This window comes from Neltuma alba, unplaced genomic scaffold (genome assembly GCF_004799145.2).
Source record: "Neltuma alba isolate B1F8T4 unplaced genomic scaffold, ASM479914v2 tig00010746_pilon, whole genome shotgun sequence".
In the NCBI taxonomy this organism is placed as follows: Eukaryota; Viridiplantae; Streptophyta; class Magnoliopsida; order Fabales; family Fabaceae; genus Neltuma; species Neltuma alba.
Genome location: NW_021635573.1, coordinates 1,097,541 through 1,119,102, shown reverse-complemented (window position 1 = coordinate 1,119,102; position 21,562 = coordinate 1,097,541). Strand labels below are relative to the sequence as shown.

Sequence of the window (21,562 nt, the reverse complement as noted above, 5' to 3'; positions counted from 1 at the left end):
ATAATTTTATTAAATAATCTATATTATATATATTAATATCTATGATGTGATAATTATAAGAGAAATATAAAATCAAAATTATAAAAAAAATAATTAATTTATTATTAGAAAAAAATTTGAAAATACTAAAATACTTAAAATTTTAGGAAAAATTTGGGGGGAAGTTCCTACATTAAAATTTTAATTGGTGAAAAATATCTAAAAATGAAAATTTAATTTGCAAAGTGACACTACTTTGTTTGCATAAAAATATATAAGTCTTTCTCACCAATTAAATTTTTAATGATGATTTTTTTTCTAATTTTCTCTAAATTTATTATTTATTATTTTCTTTTTTTAGATACTTTTATAAACACATAATTAATGTGTATTTTTTGAAGTAATTTTATATTTTTATTAAACTAAAGTAGGATCCATCTATGACATTCTTCTCTCAGCTCGTGGTCGTCCTTTTTCTCTGTTCATGATGGCTTTTGTCTCAAAGCTACAAAATTTGACTTTTGCTTCAATGTTGCTTTTTCTCTAAGAGTATGCTGGTAGTAGAAATAATTTTTTTTAATATGACTTTTACAGAAATGAGAATGGATAAAAGTCAGATAGTATAACGTGATTTGTGTTTGGATTATGTTTTGTAAAAAAATCAATTTGAAAAGTTTAAGAAGTTGAAACTTGTTTGGATGATTAATAGAAAAATAAGTTTAGACACAAAATGGCTTAAAACGACAAAAATTTTATTAAGTAATACATATCTAATATTATATATATATAATGTGACCATTTTAAAAAAAAGTATTAAAAATAAAATTATTAAAAATAAAGAAATTTAATTTATTGATAGGAAGAAATCAAAAAATACTAAAATAATTAATTACATATATTTAATGGATATATATACATATGAAATAGCGGCAAACGCTGCCCCTCTTCTTCTCATTTTTTGACTTCCCAACCAAAAAAAACGCATACAGATGAATATAATCCAAAAGCTTTTTTTGGACTTATCAGTAAAAGCAATAAAAAGGAGCTTCTCCTTAAAAGCTCATTTGCACAAACAAGTCAGATTGTAAAAATATGATTTCAAACACATCCCAAATAAAAAAAAAACTCTTTTGCCGGCAGAGGCAGAGGATTCAAATATGATTCCCAAACAACCCTAAAACATGTTCTAAAGTCAATCCAAATAATATCTTACTACTATCTCCAGTCCTTAATATAAGACTCTGTTTCTTTTATTTTGATATTAAATATAAGACTTTTCTCTCATATTTATTCATTTTTTTTTCTAAAGTAACCCTTCTAATAATAAGAGTTCTAGTCAATAATACACTTGATTGGCAAGGATATTTTAGGAAAGACAACACCTATTTAGAACAAATAACTAAATCAATTTATTTCATTAATCTCCTCAAATTAGTCAACTGGCTCTTATAATTAGGACCGGAAGTAATATTAAATAAGCCACCAGTTTTACGTCTCACTCTTTTCAAGGCATGTTTTGCCCTCCTAGTGATGTACCAAATACACCCCAAGTATCGGAGCACTGAAGTGAAAAATGAACAATTTAATGTGTCTTTTACTTGATGGTTATTTCTTAGTACCTCTCGCGTATTATAATATTTAACCATTATTAATCGCAATGAGCAAATATAATCTCTTATTTCTTTAATTGTTGTCTACAAAGAACTGTTAAATTTGTTTTTGCTTTTAAGAAATAAAATATTACAACAATATTTGTCGGTTTATTTGTTTAACTATCACGTATTTGATAAACATACTTTTCAATTTTTATTATATCCATTAAATATAAGTTTGTGCGATTTCTATCTCATCATCTTTGACGGTGCTTCTCTTTAACCATCAAGTATTAAGCACCAAATATCAACAATTCTATAGTAGTAATAATTGATATTCTATATTGTTGGCAAAAAATAATTGATATTTTATATTATATTGTTGTTTATATGCATTTGAACTATCTAAATTTATTTATTTTAATTTTATTAATACGTTATATTCTCTGATTAAATTATGATTGAATCTTACTAATTGCATCAATGATAAAGTTATTATAATTAGAAATTTCCCCATGCAATGTACAAAATAAATAATAATTTGAAAACTCTTGAATTTTTCTTCTCGTTTTTCTTCCATCATTTAACCTCTATTAAAAAATATGTGACAAAATTAAAAGAGTGATAAAATATGCATGAAATAAAAAGTTAAAATTTTCATAACTTATGAATAATGTAAGGGATAAAGTGTTTAAATACCCCGGAAGTATCTATGAAGGAGCACATAGTAGCTGAAAGTTGTTTTGGGATCTTATATGCCCTAGAAGTTTATTTTTATAGCAAAAATATCTTAACCGTTATCTACAGTTAAGTTTGACTGTTAAAATTACAATTTCACTGATGTCTTTAACAGTCAAACTTAACAGTGAATAACGGTTCAGGACACAAATGCTAAAAAAATAAAACTTTCAAGACATATAAAAATCAAGCAAAATTTTCAGGTACTAGGTACTCCTTCGTGTATATCTTGGGATACCTTATTTCTAATATAAATTATTAAATATAAATTTTCTATTTTTATATGATGATTTCAATCTAACATACTATCTTCTAATGCATACATCAAGGTAAGTTTACAATTCAGGAATTAGATTTCACACAGCATTTGCGCTTAGACGGGCTATGCACTGAGGATGGGTATATAGTAGCAAACTCGTATCCTCTTCCTAATCATTGAATGAGCATGTATCCGCACTCCCTCCTCATCCGTTAAATAAGCAAGGAATGCTCATCTCCAAACCGCAGCATTTGGGAGATAAGATTCATCTTTTATCATGATTTTAATTTTCTGTTTATTTGAGTTTAGTTGTATCCAGTATTCTAAAATACTTTTCACTACTACTCAATGTCCTAAATTAATTTTTTAAATATTAGGTACTACTGAAAAATACTTCAGAATATTATATGCACTAAATATTAATTAATTTAGGATATTAAGTGTCATTGGAAAATATTTCAAGATGCTAGGTACACTAAATATTAATGAATTTAGGATACCGAGTACTATTAGAAATATAGTACTCCTTCGGTCCTAATTATAAGACCCAATTGACTTATTTGAGGAGATTAAGGAAGTAAGTTAAGTTGATTATTTATAATAAATAAGTGTTGTCATTCCTAAAATATCCTTGCTAGTTAAGTATATTGACTAAAACTATCATATTAGAAGGATTATCTTGAAAAAAATACATAAATATAAGAGACAAAATGGATTGGGGTCTTATAATTAGGACCAAATAAAAAGTCAAATGGGGTCTTATAATAAGGACCGGAGGAGTAGTATCTTAGAATGCTAAATGTACTAAAAATTAATCAAATTAGGATCAAATTAGAATATTAAATGTTGTTTAACAGTGCTAGATACAACTTAATCCCCATAAAAAATAATTAAACAAACAGATGGATACCTCATTCTTCATCCCCAAACGCTGTGATTTAGGAGTATGAGCATGGCATGCGGACCCAAGCATGAATCTGCAGCCAAAAGATACTTGCATTGAATAGTTTTTGTGGTGCATATTTAAGTTCAATATCCCAACCTAAATATAATATAGAGTTAAGGTACAAATTTGTTTTAAATGCTTTTATTCAAGAGCGTTAGGTACTCGAAATTTTTTTCAGTACAAATTTATTCTGAAAGTTTAAAATCATAACAATACTAAACTCTACTGTTAAAAAACTAACATTGACCATTAAAACAGTGAGGTTGATCGTTAACATTTTAACTGTAAAAAGTAATATTACTACGATTTAAAACTTTCAGAGCAAATTACACTAAAAACCTTTCTCGTACTAAGCGTTCCTTTAGTAAAAATTTCCGAAACAAATTCGTATATTAACCTTATAATATATTCCTCACAAAAAGTTTAGTCTGCGCAAGGGAGAATGGCATTCAAAATCCTACAAGGGCAATATTAGCATTCTATAGTCCCTTAAATTGTTGAAATGTTACTCAGGTCGAGAAATTCTTAGGTGCACCCAGTGCACCACATCATCTGCGCTCCACCAAATGAACATATGACATCTCATACCATTTTAATCCCATGTGTCAAGAATTTTGTTTCCAGTTTGATTATTTAAAAAATAATAAAAAATTCCTAGGGTTTTGTAATTATGGTCGTAGCCTCCTCCATGTTCTCTCTTCCTCCCTTCATCATTACTAATTGGACTCCCTCCATCCCATCTTCATTCAGAAATTCCATCCCCTCACCCCACATCTTCTTCTTTAACTTTAGGAACTAGAAAGATTAAAGCAAGAATCAAAAAGAGCTAGAAGAAGTTTTAAAATCTGTAATACTTTTGGTTTCCATTCCAGATCTATGATTTTTAGAAACTCCGACGACAGAAACAGCAGACTTGAAGAAGACAAGAAGATGACGACGTCTTGCAAGTAAGTCATCTTATGCCGACATCTTCATCTATCTTATAGAAGAAGCGCAAACGAAATTGAACAGGAAAAACCAAACTTGAAAAATATTGGTTTGAATGGAGAACAATTGGATGGGAAGGGCTGCAACTTCGATAGAAGAAAATGAGAGGGACGGATTGAGTCAAACCAGTGATGATGAAGGGAGGAAGAGAGAGCAGCGAGGAGGTAAAATCGGCAAACCCTATGAATTTTTTATTATTTTTTTTAAAAAATAAAATTTTAAATAATTAAAATTGAAATATAAAGTGATACATAAGATTAAAATAGTCTAAGATGTCATATTTTCATTTGTTTCATTTGTTAAAGCACAAATGACGTGCATCTAAGAATTTCTCTATTCACGTGTATCCATGTTCTTAAATGGCATTAAATTACAAAGCACAATTATTGAAATGCCCTCTATCTTTCCTCATTCTCCCAGCTTTCTTCACCAATGACTAGAGCCATCATTACTAGTGATCGGGGCTACCACCCTTATTAGCCGGCGTTAAGCTGTAAATATTTAACTTCAGCTTTTGGTAATAAAAGTACATTTTTAAAATGTTAGTCGTAAAATATGCTACAAGCAAGATAATAACAAAACACCGTTGGCAAAATGAAATCACAAAGCACCTCTCGAAAATGGATCTTCATAGCACAAAACCCTTCTTGAAAATGGATCTTTAAATGCATATGGAATTGAAGATTACTTAGTTTCTAGAAACTTAAAGAATTCATTTATAGGTGAACGCTTGGGATTTCCAACTCGCTTAAAAGTTAAAATGCATTCACAAGTTACAACCAAGCTTTTGGAGTTTATCGACAGGAGCAAATCTGCTCAGAAGCCCAATCTTTCGGTATCTCTCAATAGCTGATCTAGATCATTAATGTGATAAAAAAAAAAATCGTAGCCATCCATTTCAATATTTTTAAAACACCTTCAGGGCCCCTCAAATGCTTCGATCTTCCACAACTTTTTGGCATAGCTTGGTGGAAAATATTCCAAGGGGCAAGATATGATTTAAAAAAAAAAACTCATTTTTTCATAAAATATTATTATCTTTTAGATTTTTTTCAGAGCTAAAATCACAAAAATCCTGGTTAGATGAATTTTTGAGATGAAAATTTCTCCCATTTAAAATAGAATTTTTTTTCCTTATATATGTATTACCTATAGTCCAAAAGATGTAACTATTATATTTATATAATTACTACTACTTTCGGTCCTCAGTATATATAAAACTCAATTGATTAATTTGAAAAGATTAAAGAAGTCAAATAAATTATTTTATAGTATTATATTTATCATTTTTCTCCAAAATAATTTGTTTAGCTTATAAATTGATATATAATGATACATATATATTTTAAAAAGATAATATAACATATGCTATAATTAAGTAATTTTTTAGCTTTCTCAATTTTTTTAAGTTAGTCAACTAAATTTTATATTAAGAACTAGAGGTGTAATACTGCTGATTATAAAAAATAAAAATGTTTTGTTAGAATACATCATGGCTTCTTCGTTGTTGACGCTATGGTTGTTCTTCATTTTTGTTGCTTTGTCCTGTAAACTGTTTTTAGTTTTCTAAATGTAAATTGCTTTTCGCTTCTGTGTATATCCGGTTGCATTAACAAAGATCTTTTGTAATAAAAAAGTTCCAAGCGGCGCAGGCTTTGTTTCTTGCTATTAGAAGTCAATATTTTTTGTTGATTGTTTCTATTTAAGTTTAGTCATGATTTTTTAATTAGTTTGAAAAAAATGAAAAATATAATAATTTATTTAATTTTCTTAATCTCTCCTAATTAATCAATTAACTAGATCTTATATTAAGGAATGGAGGAGTAATTATGTAAATACAACAGATAAATCTTTTACAATGTTAAACAAAAGCAATATAATATCTTCCATGAACTTCATAAGAAAAAAAAATCTATTTTAAATGGGATAAATTTACATCTTAAAAAAGAAGAATCCCAAAAAATATGTTTAAATTTTAATATTTCAAATCAGTCTTATTTACTAAATTGTATTAGTAATTGATAACATTTGAAAAACAAATCATAACATATTTTTAGTCATTTCTGATTTGAAATTTTAAAATTTTAAAGATGTTTTTTTGGGATTTTTCCTCTTAAAAATTTCTACAATGAATATTTTTGCTTATGAAAAATTCCAAAAGATATTATTTTTTATGAAAAATAAGTTTTTTTTTATTCATATCTTGCGTCTCAGAATATTTTCTACTAAGCTATGCCAACAAGTTGCAGAAAATCAAAGCATTTGAGGGGTCCTGAAGGAGTTTTAAAAGTATTAAAATGGACGGATACGATTAATCACATTAACGGTTCAGATCAGCTACTGAAAGATACTGAGAATGGGATTCTGAGGGGATCTGCTCCCGTTTATCAGCATATATCATCCATAAAAGGATGAATATAGATTTACATACCTCTCTTGTCCTTACTATAAGTCATATTTATAAGAGGAAGTTATAGTACTAACTGTAAGTCACTTGTGGTCTATTTATTACCTGCGTTTCAATTTTACCTTTATTTTATTCTCATTGAAAAGAAAAAAATAAATAAGAGAGAGATGTAGGAATTATTGGTAAATATGGACAGAGAAAAAAACTTTAATAAGGATAAATTTAAAATTCTTTGTTAATTTAAAGTATTCGTTAGTACGCGAAAATGTGTTCAGGTGATTTATATGGTACGTGTTCAAAGAATCTTTTTACAAAAAAAAAAAAATCTTTTGAAATCCACAACTCACTTTTTATTATATTTGCAACTAAATTTTAGAAATTTTCAAATGTCATGCATCAAAAACTAAACTTAGGTGCTTACAACTAGGCTCCCGTCCATGATGATGGAAGCTTCAACTGCCCCCAGTGGCAACTCCAGTAGGAATGGAGGGAAGAGGGAAGGGGAAATAACCAAAAAGCTTTTTGGTAAATATATTTTGGAAATTTAATTTTATTAGAGAAAGAGGTCACACATCTAATGGTTAAAAGGTAGATTATATTAGGAATAGAGTTAAATTCAAACCAAATTCTTATGAAACCATGAGCACTAACACTAAAATTAAATCAAATTGCAAGGACCAACAATGATATTAATAATCCCTAAGAATATATATAAGGTTCGGGATGGGCAATTTTATCAAAATACTATAAACAGTAAAAATAATTACCCAAATGCTATACTGTGAAAACTATTTACTTATATACTACAGCTTTTAAAAGTCGTTCACGTTGAGATGAACTTTCACTCTAACAGTTTTTTGTTTTAAGTGAAAAAATGAAAGTTGTTCAAGCAAAAACGACCCAACCATCTCTATTTTCATTTTTGATAAAAGTTACAACTAAGGACCCAATTTCATCAGCCTCCGCCTTTCATCCCTGCCTTTAAAGCTGTTAAGATCCCATCTCATCATATCTATTCCTTGTCTTGTTTTACTCTACATCTTCTCCTAAATAGAATAAATATGAGTAGATTTTGTAGAAAAATTGCCTTGTATCTTGGTACTTAAATTTAGAAGAAAATATATAAATATATGAAATAGCTAAATAAAAATATTAAAAAATAATTTAATAAACAAATACTGAAAACTTATTAGGACCTTTTTTTGTAGTGAGAGTGTCATATGACCTTAAATAATTAAAAAAATAAAAAATAAAATAGATAAGAATGGGTATTGATAATTTAATAAACAAACATTGAAAACTTATTAAGACCTTCTTTCATAGTGAGAGTGTCATGTTACCTTAAATAATTCAAAAAATAAAAATAAAATAGATAAGAATGGGCATTGGAGAAAATAAGAATATTTTAAGTGATTTTAAGAACTTAAAGTTTTTAATATTTTTATTTAGCTATTTCATAAAATTTGTGAACATGTTAAGTTTTAAACATTTGTTTATTTAATTTATTTATATATTTCTTCTAAATTTAAGTACCAAGATACAAAGCAATTTTTCTACAAAATCTACTCATATTTATTCTATTTAGGAGAAGATGTAGAGTAAAACAAGACAAGGAATAGATATGATGAGATGGGGTCTCAACTGTAATTTGCTCCACAGCTTTAAAGGTAGGGACGGATATGAAATTGGGTCCTTAATTGTAACTTTTGCCAAAAATGAAAATCGAGATGGCTGAAAAAGAACTGAATGACTTTCATTTTTTCACCTTAAGAAAATAAGTTGTCAAAGTAAAAGTTCATCTCGGCGTGAATGACTTTTAAAAAATATAGTATATGAGTAAATAGTTTCCACAGTGTAGTATTTAGATAATTACTTTTACTGTTTACAGTATTGTAGTAAAATTGCTATTGGGGATGTGCATAGCCAAGCGGCATAAGCTATTTTATTGAAGCAGACAATTTTCAGGCATAGTTACGTGAAGAGTATGACATGGCTCTATGGTTGAGTAATAAATAATATACGATTTAATAGTTGTGATTTAGTTATATTTGTATACTTCATTTATGATTATGATTAATTTGACCTTTTTTCCTGGGAATTAAAGGAGCAAACACTAATAGTATAAGATGGCAACCTCTTACAAAAGGAGTTTACATGTCATCAGGCTACAAGATTATATGAACAAAATATAAGAGCGAGTGCATATCTAATTTAGAATCTCTTCAAAAAAAAAAAAAAGGGGAAAATTTTTTCCCCAGAGAAAAGTGCATGAACAAAATTACATGATAAAGTATAAATATTCATTACATGAAAACGCTGGACCAAAATTCATTGATTGAACCTCTATTAAACTGGCCATAATTTAGTGAGATAAGATTGGTAAAAGTTACTGTATCCGGTCCTTAATATAAGAGCTAGTTGACTAATTTGAGTATATTAAAAAAACTAGTTAAATTGGTTATTTGTAATAAATATATGTTGTCTTTCTAAAAATATCTCTCCTAATCATATGTATTGACTAGAACTATCATTATTACAAGAATTACTTTGACAAAAAATAGATGAATATGAGATACAGAATATATTGGGATTTTATAATTAAAACAAAAATAAAAGTCAAACAAACTCTTATATTAAAGACCAGAGGTAGTATTTTGGTTTATGTATTTGCTAAATCTAGCTTAAGGAATCAAGCACAGTCATGCATAATTTTTTTTTTGGCGCAATGCATAAAATTTTCATAAATTGTTAGACATTTTCTTGGCAATTCATTTTGCTTTAGCTGACAATATCTTCAATTTTAATAGTGATACAAGTCTAAAGTTCCTGTAGTCATTGCATTGGGTTAATATAGGCCCCATTTACTGCATCATTTCTCTTAAAAAAAAATGAAATTAAGAAAGTTATTTTTATTTAAGTTCAGTAATCCTAATATTTAACTTAATTTTAGCCGGATACCTGATAATTACATAAAAAAAATCAGTTGTACAATTTGATTGGAATAAGCTGTGAAAGCTTCTCCCTGTAGACAAACTAGTTAAATATTAATACTCCTCTGGTCCTAAATATAAAACATATTTTGTAGTGTAAATTGTACTATAAAATAGCTATTATATTTAGTACAGGAGGGAGCAGTATTTTTTATGGCAAAAATATTAATAGTATAGTCCACACACTGTGGACTATTGGTGAGAAGGAGAGAAGGTAGGTACCAATCCAGAATTTTCAGTCTCACATCTATTAAAGGTGGAGGAGTAAGCTTTTTAATTGCTCATGCAAGGGGTGTGTGTCCACTTATTTAGGTTATGGGTGAGGTATTTTAGTTATTTTCTAAATGGGGTTTAATGAAATTGCTTGATTTTCATTTGGATTTACCAATTTTTGACTGCTAAAGCAATTGACATGAAACAAAAACGCTCACACCAGCAAGAACCAACAAGAATCAGAAAATGTCAAGTATTGTTCTGTTGTTTCATAACAAGCATTACAGTCTCAAACCAAGATCACATAATTTGGTCTGCAATTTAGAGCCAAGTACAATCAAGGAAGGAGAAAATATTACTTTTTTCTTTCATTTGCCCCAGCAGAAAATATTACATGTTTGAATCAGAAAGACTATTCTTTTATGTCAGAAAAGTTGCAGTTCACAGCAACCAAATAAGCAATATGGAACAAGACAAGTGTTTCATTCTGCAGTCAGATTTAAATGGAAGAGATACAATTTCCTGTGCCTGCTATCAGATTCTATGACTAAAAACAAAAAAGTACACAATCTCTACAACTGAGTATTACTGACTTCCTAAGAAATAGTTTTTCCGAGTGTTTTATCCCAGATTCACTATAACATGTCCAGGTTTAGCTAAAATGTGAAATCATAAGAATGTAGTAACAGGGCAAGCCATGAAAACGGATTCTATACTTGAAAGCCTGACCACCTTGTAAAACTTGTGATGTCCTTCGCTTCAGAAAGTGCCATTCCTATTCCTCCTCTTCCTCCATCTCCAACACCTCCGTAATACAGCCTCCAACAGTCACCTGCATTAGAATCCACAGAAACCAGATATGGAGATCCCACTCCTTTATCATCCCAACAACCTTTCTCTGCTGGCTGTAGAAGCGCTTTGTCTTGAAGTCTCACCCATTGTTTCAATCCATCAGGAGACACAGCCACACCAATACTCCTCCTTCCATCAGCAGCAATACCTTCATATGCCATCACATAGTCCCCATCCTTCCTGTTTCTTGCTACACAAGGATTCATCACTCCAAGTTCGTCGAAAGAACCAGCTTTCCCTCCTCCCATTATCTTCCCCAACTTCAGCCACCTGATTCCATCTCTTGACCTGGCAATCCCAATAGCATAGTGCCCTTTATCTACATCAAATGAATGGTAGTACATCCTCAGGTCACTACTGCTATGGACAACTACCTGTGGAGAAGAAATAAACAAAGAATCCCATTCTCCCTCAGACCCAACATCAAACAAGGCTCCACTGTGATGAGCCCCTTCAATTCTAGCCCAATGCCTCCCGTCTTGGCTTATGCACAAACCAGGCAAGGACTTCAACATCCCCCGACTTGTTCTATTTTCTTGACTTTCTACATTACTAGTGCAATACCCATCTGGGTTTTCCAAAATGAATTTCAAAGAATTATCAAAGAACTCTATTTTCTCAGAGCTATATCCAGTGTAGTAAAGCCAATAAACAGGATTAGATGATCTAAACCTTGAACTAGACATTACCAAAACCTCGGAAGGCCTAATGCCTTCTGTATCAAATGACCACCAATCTTTACCACAATTCATCACACTGCCCACTTCGGAACTCGCTTCAGCAATTCCTCCCCCTCTCTCCCAGTGAACCCCATTGCTTGAAATCGCTAATCCAATCGAGTCAGAAGGTGGGTTCTCATTAGACTTCCCATAATACCACATGTACCACCTCTCTTCGTCATCGCTAAGAAACCTCTTCACGACCGGCCATCCAATATCTGCACTATCCCACGAATTTGAAGAACCCAAATCAAAGACTAATCCTCTAGATGAAGAAGGTAATGGCGAAGAAGGAGAAGAAAACGCTTCGCTTGTGCCAGATTCCGATTCCGACGTCTCTTCGCACTCTGAAACAGAATCGGGATCAGCGACGGATTCACTGCCAGTCTCGTTATTCGTCTCAGTACCTGGTTTTCTCGAGCAACGAAAGAAGAAACGAGCCCTGTTTTGGACGCAAGAATTGGCCAAACACAGTGTGACCCTTTTGGGTTTCGTCAACACCCACGTCGACATCAAAGCTGACGGATTCGTCAATCTTTGGAAATTCGAAGCTGGGATAGCATTACAAGCCTTGAGTGCATCCATGACTGTAGAATGACGAGCTCTTCTGAATCAGGAATTGAATGGTGAATCTTGAAGAGGAATTTTCGATACAGACAAAAAGGAAATTCTGTGGTGCCAGTTCAAGCTTGAAAGAAGGCAAAGAAATGCAAAAGAAGCGACGAGTCTCCGTTTTTCACCACTTGCGGTGGCCTCTTTCAGCTTTGTTTGCTTTTACAGAGAGGGAAGTTTTCGCCTTTCGATCTTTCTTGCAGAAACTGCATAAAATTCATCAAATTGTTTGTTTAAAAAAAAATCAAAAAATTCAAAATTTATGGAATTTAATAAATTATATTAGAATTATAATTGTCAACTTCAAAACATATAATTGTAGGAAGATTACAGGAGGGTGATGCCGACGGGCCAAAATCCGCAGATTAGGTTTTGCTAAAAGAACTTTTTGTGATGAATTGGCTTTTCCTTTCCACGTGAGGCCTTGATTATTAATTATCAATTATTAGTACGTAAATGTCATTTTCTTGACAAAAATTAATTCGTCAGTATTCATACTGATTAGTTAAGTTTCATATAATTTTTAATTGTTCTTTATTTTTCCCCTCTTCATTGAGTATTTATAATTTTTTCTTGATTATAAACATTAGTCACCGTGCTTATAATTAGTTAATTATAATTGGTGTAAATACTTATTTAGTAATATGTAAATTATTATGCTCACAACTATCTTCTTACATTGTCCTCCAATCCTTAATATAAGATTTATTTAATTAATTTGATTGGATTAAAGAAATTAAGTAAGTTAGTAAATTATAAAAAAATGACATAATTTTCCTAAAATACTATAATCATCTTACTTAATATCCTATCTTCTTCTTCTACTTGATTATGATTGATAGAGTATTAATAGAGATGATTTGAAAAAAAATTGATAAATGACAAATAAATCTTACATTTAGAATCAAAATTAACTTAATAATTAGATTTTATATTAAGAATTGGATGGGTATATATAATGCATAATCTAGTTGATTTGGATCATTAACAAAATTAATCTAGATATATATTGTGTGAGAGCCATATCATAAGCTACTAACACCATTTCTTTGACAATTAAAAAATTATAAGTATAAGGATCAACATTTATAATTGAGAAAACTATAAGAATCCAATAATTATAAAAGATTGATTAAAAGTTGAGATAAAATTACAATAATTTACATATTAATTATTCCTTTTTTTTAATGTAAGATTAGATTTGACAATTTGCCATCCAATACCAATACTAGCAGTTCTAAACTTCTAATCTGTAAACACGTTTATTCCATTTTGTTTAAAAAAAACAAAACGTTTATTCCGTGACATGATGTCATGATCATGTCACTTCTCCGGATTTTATTCTCGGATTAAAGATTACTATTAAAAAATTAGTAAGTGGAATTGTAGAAGGATAAAAATTGGTCTCTTAATTTCACCCAAAAGAAAATTGGTCTCTTAATAAGTCATAATTTTAATTATTTTAACAAGCTGCTTTGAATGAGATTAGATTCTAATTATTTTAATTTTAAGAAGTATTTTCAAGTAAAAATTTTTTTTTCTGATTGTAGTCAAATAAAAATAAATTCTTTCGAGACAAGGAAAAAAAACAATATACTCTTTTTTTAAAATATATTTTATACATTTAAACATACTCATGTCCAAATATATCAATACCAAACCCGAGTCTAGAGTTTTATTCAAAGCGTGATGAGTAGTGCTGTTATTGAGAAAACTTGCCATTAATGAATTAACTTCTTTTTTCTGGGTAAAAAATAAACTTCCTTTTAGAACAATATGAAAATCACTTTCTTAAATAATTGGGTGATAAATTTGAAAGATTATTATTTTAAAGTTTAAAAATATTAAAATAGTCATTTATTGAGAGAATCAAGTTAATTATTATTATTGAGAGAAGAGAGCATCATGCTATGATCCAACAAAATTTGATTGTTTTTAGACATTTTTCTGAATATACATTGATTTATAACTTTTAATTTTAGTCATTTTTTAATTTAAACTAGACATGTTTTTTCCCATATATTACACATATTTTTAAAAAACGGGTTACACCATTTATTGTTTATAAAAAATGGGGTTTAATATGTACATAAATAAATGCATAGATATATAATAGACACACTCATGTGTGTGTGTACCTTTATGCTAAGGAAATTGGAGAGTGAAGGTAGCAGAAAAAATTAGAAAAGAAAAATAATTAAGTAAAAAGTAAAAACACAGTAATTTTCAATACTTCAGACTTTTAAGAAAAATGTCATATTTTATCGATATGACTTGTATTTTATTTTTCTTTATTTTGATCAACAAATGAAAGATAAACTCCAAATGCAGTATAGACATTTTTTTTTTTTTTCATTCTGGCGAATGGATAAGTTCAAGTTGTTGCCCTGAAAATCAAGACAGACTTGTGTAAGTTACAAGAAAGTGATACTTTGAGATTATATAATCACTAATTCAATTTCGCTTTTGTAGTATTTGAGGGCTTCTTTTTTGTTTGATTATATGCTTAAAGCTTAAATCTTTTCAAACCCACACAGTGAAAGTGTTCACCTTAGGATTATCTTTAATTATTTACAATAATTCTTTCTTCATATAACACCAAAAAGAAAGAAGGAAATAGCTTTCTTGTCCCTGAAGGAAAGATACATAAAGACACATGGAAATGGAACCCTGTACCAATCTTCAGTCTTTCCGTTTCGTGCAATCCCTTTTTCTCCCTTATCTTTTCTCAAACCTTATACTGCAACAAGTTTCTAGAATTCTTTTCCCATTTATTTACATTCTTTATTGATATTCCTTACTCTCTCTCTCTATATAAATATATATAGAGAGGGAGAGACACACGGACACAAACACCAGTAGAAATCACCAAAATCATATTTAGTAGTTATTTGTAATTTTGATAGTTTTTAACATGAAAATAAACGCAGTTATTTTAAAAAAAATATTTATTACATCAAGTTTTTCAATGGTCCTATTTTTAAAATATTAACACTTAATAATATTTAATTATAAATTCACATAAAATAAAAAAATAATCAGAAAACTTGACATAAGCCCTCCCTCGAAAAACATGGTTACAAATAGAGCTGGTAATATGGGTTCAACCCGCAGGTTCAACCCGCCAACCCGTCAAAAATAACGGGTTAGGGTTGGCTAAAAACCAACCCGCCAATAAACGAATCTTTCCAACCCGCACCGTTAGGCCCACAACCCGCCGTGGGTTAGCCCGCCAACCCGTGGGCTAACCCGCATATATTTTTTTTATTTTTAAAATTTTTAAAATTATTATAATTGTATTATTATATATGATATTATATCTAAAAAATTAAAAAAAAATACCTATATAATTTATTTGGTATTTTCAATCAAATATTTCAAGAAAAAAGTAAAAATATCATTATATTTTTTTAAATATTGAATAAAAAAATAATATTAAAAGATTAAAAAATTAAAAAAAAAAAGTAAATAATTTTTGGCGGGCCAACCCATCAACCCACCTTGGCGGGTTAGGGTTGGCTAAAAGCCAACCCGCCTTTAAACGACGCTTTTCAACCCGAGTCATATGGATTGAACCCGTCACGGGCCAACCCGTAACCGCGGGTTGGCCCGTATTACCACCCCTAGTTACAAAACGTTCAAACTCCCATTTAACTATTCAAAGCGGGAAAAGAAGCTTCCATTATTTAATTATTCTTAATTTTTTAAAATTAAAGAATCATTAGACATATCATTATTTTGATTTTATTATTCAGACACTATACAGAACAACTAAAATCGTTCACTATGAGAACCTACCAAACCATATTATCATTGGTCTCAAAATTACCAGTACAAATAACGTAAATATATTTGAACTTGCTAAATTGACCCAGCTGTTCTTCTCAGTTTTCTGAACAATGATAGGTAAGCAAGCCTGTTCCTTTGCCCAATTATAACTTTAGGGGAGGATAGCCGGCAAAGCTATCTTAAATTTATGGCAGGTAGGATTTGGAAACAAATGATGTTGTCATCAATAAATCTACTTTGCTCATGCGCGAAACTTCAAACTTAATTGACTCGATCTGCTAAAGAAAGCAACATCATACAATATCCACATGAATAACCAATGGTTTCAGGTTCATCTAATCCCCTAATAATGTATATCAAAGTTTGTCCACAAGTGCTTCAAAAACTTCCAAACCCTTTGTAGCAGATAACACGCTTTTTATCATAGCCTTATTGTTAGGGTACTGGGGAAAGAAACTACATTAAAAAGCAGTAAATGCACAGGACGATGGAGAAAAATACAGAGTCTAACAAACATCCGGCAGAATCTGCAGCCAGAGTACCAATATGGGTACGCTGGAAGAATCAAAAAGGGAAGCAATGAGGATGCTTGAATGTAATTTTGGTCGAACTTCGTGCATTTAACGTAATCTGATGGCTCAGTACTTGACCAAACTATAATTAAAGCAGAGGACATATTATTGAGCATTGATTTATCGAAGCTCATTTGCCAAAGATCTGTAGACTTCAATGTTCTGTCACCTTGCCTTTTTATTTATTTCAATAATCGCTTGCCATTCCCATTCTTTGCCTAGACTCAATATAGTCCGCTTTCTGTTGCTCCACAATCTTACGTATCTTGGGATCAAAGAAGCGATCGCGGACATATTTCCTCTCTTCAGCTTGTATCTCCTTAACTGCACTAGGATAAGGGTTTGGAGGAGGTTTCTTCCCTTGAAGACGGGCAATTTGTTTCAAACGAGCATGTGCTTTCCTCTTTGCTGTCACCTCTGCTCGATATTCCCTCTATGAAGCAGAAGAGCCAAGTGATTATTGGAGTAAAGGGAAAAACATATTGTGGAGAATACATTCAGCAAAGTAGGAACATACATCAGCTACAGCCATTGCTTGTGCCTCAGTAACTCCCCGCTCTGTCAACTCCAAAACCCTCGAAGCATAGACCCGAGATGGAGGGGGATCAAAAGCAGATATCCTATTGAAACATTAATCATATATATGAATAAGCGACATAATCAATGCATTTGACTTTTCACTTTCACCATTACCAATAATATATTTTGGCATGGTACACCTCATTTGAGAAGTCTTAAAATAAGAATCAAATATTGAGCTGAGGAAGCATGGCACTTGAATAAAACATTAAAACCTGATATGCTGGTTTGAAGCTTAAAGGATTTATTTGTTGGTAGAAGAATACTTGAAGACTCTGCGTAACAGAAAAATATACAAGAAAGTAGGGTTGTCTCAATGTTGACACAGACTCAAACAAAATAGTTTTTCACGCAGTTCAATGACGAGCCCTTAAAAGTATTTTATCAGCCAATATAATTAGCGATATGATTGAATCCTCATCAATTAACTCAGTCCACCACTGATAAGGCAGATCTAGAAAATTGAAAAGAGAGAATAAACAAGAATCAAACTTTATACATTCCATCCTTTTTCTTGGAGAGGAACTGAGACTATAATCCACTAAATAGATCCGAATAATCATTTTATTTTTCAAACTTCTACTAGAAGGAGATATAGAGCAGTGGAGACCGATACACCATCATAGACCCAGACACAAGGTCGAGAAAGACAAACAAGCACTATTAAAATGTAACAATGTTGTCCAATCCCCATACGTATCATACATTGAATCCTCACAAATTTCATGTGCAGATCATCATTGGAGGTCACAAACGACACTCCCATAACAAGCCTAAGAGCATATTTTTGTAGTTACAACACAAATGACAAGGGATTAATTAGGTTGAGAGTAGTATATAAGGGCCACGGATACTTATGCAAGCTTGTGAACAGAACGGCAGAGTTAATGATGGGAAATTTTATGGGAAATGGTATTGGAGCTAGCTTCATTAATGCACATGCACAAGGGAAGAGTGGCGCACAGTGGTGACAGAAATGCATCATGCCAGAAAGGAAATACAAGAAGCCAAGGAGTAGCCACCGAAGAAAGTGGCGGCAAGGATTATGAAAGTTGAAGAATATAAAAATCCAGTTTCATCAAGCCAAGAAGTGCATCATAAAATTCAATAACCTCCCTAAGATTACAATAATGGAAGCAGTGAGAATACCCAGATTCAGGAATTTATCTCTTGCCCGCTGGTTTTCACTGGCTGGAGAATACTCAATCACGATTTGCAAAACAGGAGGGAAACTGGGTCTCTTGGCCAAGCTGGTTTAGTTAAGACGAAGAGAGTAGGGAGGTCAGAACCTTGTATGAAGCATCTCTTCTGCATTGCCAGGTCAGAGAATATTCAGTCTGCACCCAATGGCAGTGTTCATTGGAACCCAATCACTATCATCTGACATCATAGCAGGCGCACGTGTGGGGGGAGACAGCAAGACAGCTATGCACTTTCTCTAAGTTCCAGAGAACTTCTTAGAATCAGTAGCAAAGGAAGGTGCAGTGGAGATTGTGCTACTAGCTCAAAATATCAGCTTAGTCACTTTAGCTCCAACCCAAAAGAATAAACGGATATGAAAAATAGGGCTTTGGATTACAGGTAATTCGCTCAAGTTACATTACATTTCGTGCTTTTGAAAGAAACACAAATCCTAAGTTGCAGAATAGGAATCTCAGGAAACTACAATAAATTTTGATTTTATTTTTGAATTCTTCTGGACTTTTGCACTGTATCTTTGAAATTTGGAAACATCCAGACCCTCGAGGACAGGATGTTTTAGCAGAGTTGTTATAATGCAGATGATGATAGGAAAGGATTATTTAGATTGCTAGGCTGTTATTACAGCGAAGTGCAGCTGGGGGCTTGTATCCTGGGTATCTTGACTGCATGCGACGGCCATGGAACTCAAGTAAAAATCATGAAGTGAATAATAGAGTGAATAGTGGAAAACTTTGCACCAAGCATAGAAATGCCTTTCGATATACAGGGCTTTTATTCTTCCAAATACATTTTAAGAGAACAAAACCAATATCCAGAAGTTTATTAGAGCTCATGTGTCTGGTCTATAACATAACAAGCATTTGCATAGCACTTTGCTATATAACGTGGACATGTCTACAAAAAGTAAACACAAAATAAAACCAACCATGATGAAGTTGTAGTTCTGGGGACCCAGGAGAAACAAAAATATACGACAAATCTGCATTTTATAAGTGCATCCGCTCTAATATTGGTGGAATTTCGTTTTTTGCAATATGTTAATAGTGACTAATGTAAATGATCAACATAATACAGGCTAATGTAATCTAGCGTGGCTACAATTGTGAGATCCAAAAAGTTTCTACCAATGAAAGAAAAACGACACAAATAAAGCTCACTCAGAGAGGTAACAGTGCAAACGAGAGAAACACAATTCCAGCTACTGATAGATGGCAGCAACCACTTCTGGTTTATACCAGAGAGAAGAGCCAAAATTAGGTGGTTTAAAGCAGTTTAATGTTAGTTTATATCAGTCGTTTAAGTTTCTATCTTAGGGGAGTCAGTTATTTTCTATTGTTGGTTACTTTCGGTTATTTGGCAGACTAATATAAACTTGTCGTGTAAGACGTTATGGGCATGATGATATGTACTATTCATTCAGATAATCTCTCTTTTCTCCCTCAGGATTGCAGATACTGGTCCTATGTCCCTCTCTTCCATCTCAACTCTTATTTCCAATTCTGTTCTCCTACTTTCTGTTCTTATCTTTCTTTTTGTAAGCCCAATCAGTTACCCATCCATAAGCACCATAATTGATGAAAATCACCGCTTTTTGTCCTGTTCTACCATTAATCAAATTGGATATGAGTAAATTAAATTTTGGATCATCAGTATTCAGTAACAATTTCTCATGAAAATGCTAGAGCACCACACAAAAGCCAAACTCATTGCAATATGTGAATCTTACAGCATAACGGAAGATAAAGGATTATATACTAAAAATTGTAAAGGAAGATAATAAAGATATAGAAAAAAGAGCATACTTGATGGCATCAAAGTATTTTGAATCCGGATATTTCTTATAAAACTTCTTTATGTAAATATCCTCCGGAAGAGTGATTGTTTTAATTTTCCCTTCAGGTCGAGGAAATGTTGCAGGCGGTGCTCTGTTAAAACACAATTAAATGAGATATTAAAAACACCACATTCTTCTTAAAAGGACAAAACAAGCCAGCATAGACAATGAAGCTACTCATATATTTTCTTGACCAAAGTATGAAAATTCAACAAAAACACCACACAATACAATTGTTCACTAAAACAAACAACAAAACAGCAATTTAAACCAGAAAGACAAAAACAAAAACCAGAATAGTAGCCATGCGAGCTAAACCCAAAACTAAATAAATAAATCAGAAGATAAGACCAGAAATCCTTATTGAGCTCAATTATCCCTATGCTGACGGAAATTACTGTTTTAGAGAGAAGTATTCCTGCAATTGTTAAACCCTTTCGGGGACTGAACTGCAATTGTTAAACTTAAGAAGAACATGCCTTTATTAAAATACCCAGAACCAAACACATTGTAATATTAACACTAATAATTGCAGTAAAAAAATTCAGTTTTCAAGGATGACATCGAAATGAATAATTCTCCTTTCTATTGGGCTCAAAAACTAGATACAAGAAAAGGATGCAAAGCATCCTTCACCAACCAAAATTTCATATGCAAATTTTCAACCATACACCCACCCCATGAAGTCATGATTCAAAAATAACAAAACGCAACTAAACAGAATGACTCTGAAATCAAGGTGTTGAATCAAAAGGGCAACAAAACGCTAGGAACCATTTAAAGACAAACCCAAAATGAAGGATACCAGACGAGAGAGGTGACACATACTGTTCCATGGCTTTGAGCCATAGGGGTTCGGTCTGGGCCAAACCCTTCACAAGCTTTCTGGTTCGACACAGCAAATCTCCCCGCATAAACGACATTGCTGCTGCTTCTTTCTTCTCCGGCTTGCGCCGTCCCTTGCTCGACAGCGATCCTGCAAAACTTGCACGCACTGAGCTCGACGACGCCGTTTGGACTTTTCTTTATGGGCTTTGTTCGCTCTTCGTAAAAATGGGCCGATAAACAGCTAACAACTCTTTTTTTTTTTTTCCTGCCATCCAAACAAAGTCACTTCAACTATTGGTAAAACATTATTGGAAAAGTAGCCTATATGGAAGTGAAGCTGGTAAAAGTTAAATTATGTTTGAATTGGAGTTCAGAAAAGCTAATTTGTAAAAGTGATATTAGTAAAAGTTCATTTAGATTATAGTTGAATAAAAGTAAATTTGGTTGTAAAATGACCAAAATG

At 31.6% G+C, this 21,562-nt stretch overlaps 2 protein-coding genes across 3 annotated transcripts; both read right to left on the bottom strand.

Moving 5' to 3' along the window:
- Positions 1-10,453: 10,453 nt before the first annotated feature.
- LOC114758723 (uncharacterized) lies at positions 10,454-12,432 on the bottom strand. Its single transcript, XM_028947815.1, has one exon. It carries the CDS (start codon positions 12,265-12,267, stop codon positions 10,822-10,824), a length of 1,446 nt encoding a protein of 481 aa, XP_028803648.1. The 5' UTR covers positions 12,268-12,432; the 3' UTR covers positions 10,454-10,821.
- Positions 12,433-16,333: 3,901 nt separating this feature from the next.
- On the bottom strand, positions 16,334-21,334 carry LOC114758785 (uncharacterized). Of its 2 annotated transcripts, none has more exons than XM_028947879.1 (4): positions 21,061-21,334; positions 20,240-20,362; positions 17,173-17,275; positions 16,334-17,088 (listed from the first exon to the last, which is right to left on the bottom strand). In XM_028947879.1, exons 1-4 carry the CDS (start codon positions 21,192-21,194, stop codon positions 16,843-16,845), a joined length of 606 nt encoding a protein of 201 aa, XP_028803712.1. In that variant the 5' UTR covers positions 21,195-21,334; the 3' UTR covers positions 16,334-16,842. The 2 variants fall into 2 exon arrangements, with proteins under 2 accessions (XP_028803712.1, XP_028803713.1); XM_028947880.1 differs by having other exon boundaries at positions 21,100-21,327.
- Between the last annotated feature and the right edge of the window lie 228 nt (positions 21,335-21,562).

Coding starts and splice junctions, on each gene's coding strand:
- LOC114758723 (XM_028947815.1), bottom strand. CDS start 12,267: ATGGATGCACTCAAGGCTTGTAATGCTATCCCAGCTTCGAATTTCCAA.
- LOC114758785 (XM_028947879.1), bottom strand. CDS start 21,194: ATGTCGTTTATGCGGGGAGATTTGCTGTGTCGAACCAGAAAGCTTGTG. Junction 17,276..20,239: donor AAATACTTTGATGCCATCAA/GTATGCTCTTTT, acceptor ATGTTTCAATAG/GATATCTGCTTTTGATCCCC. Junction 17,089..17,172: donor AAGCAATGGCTGTAGCTGAT/GTATGTTCCTAC, acceptor TCTGCTTCATAG/AGGGAATATCGAGCAGAGGT.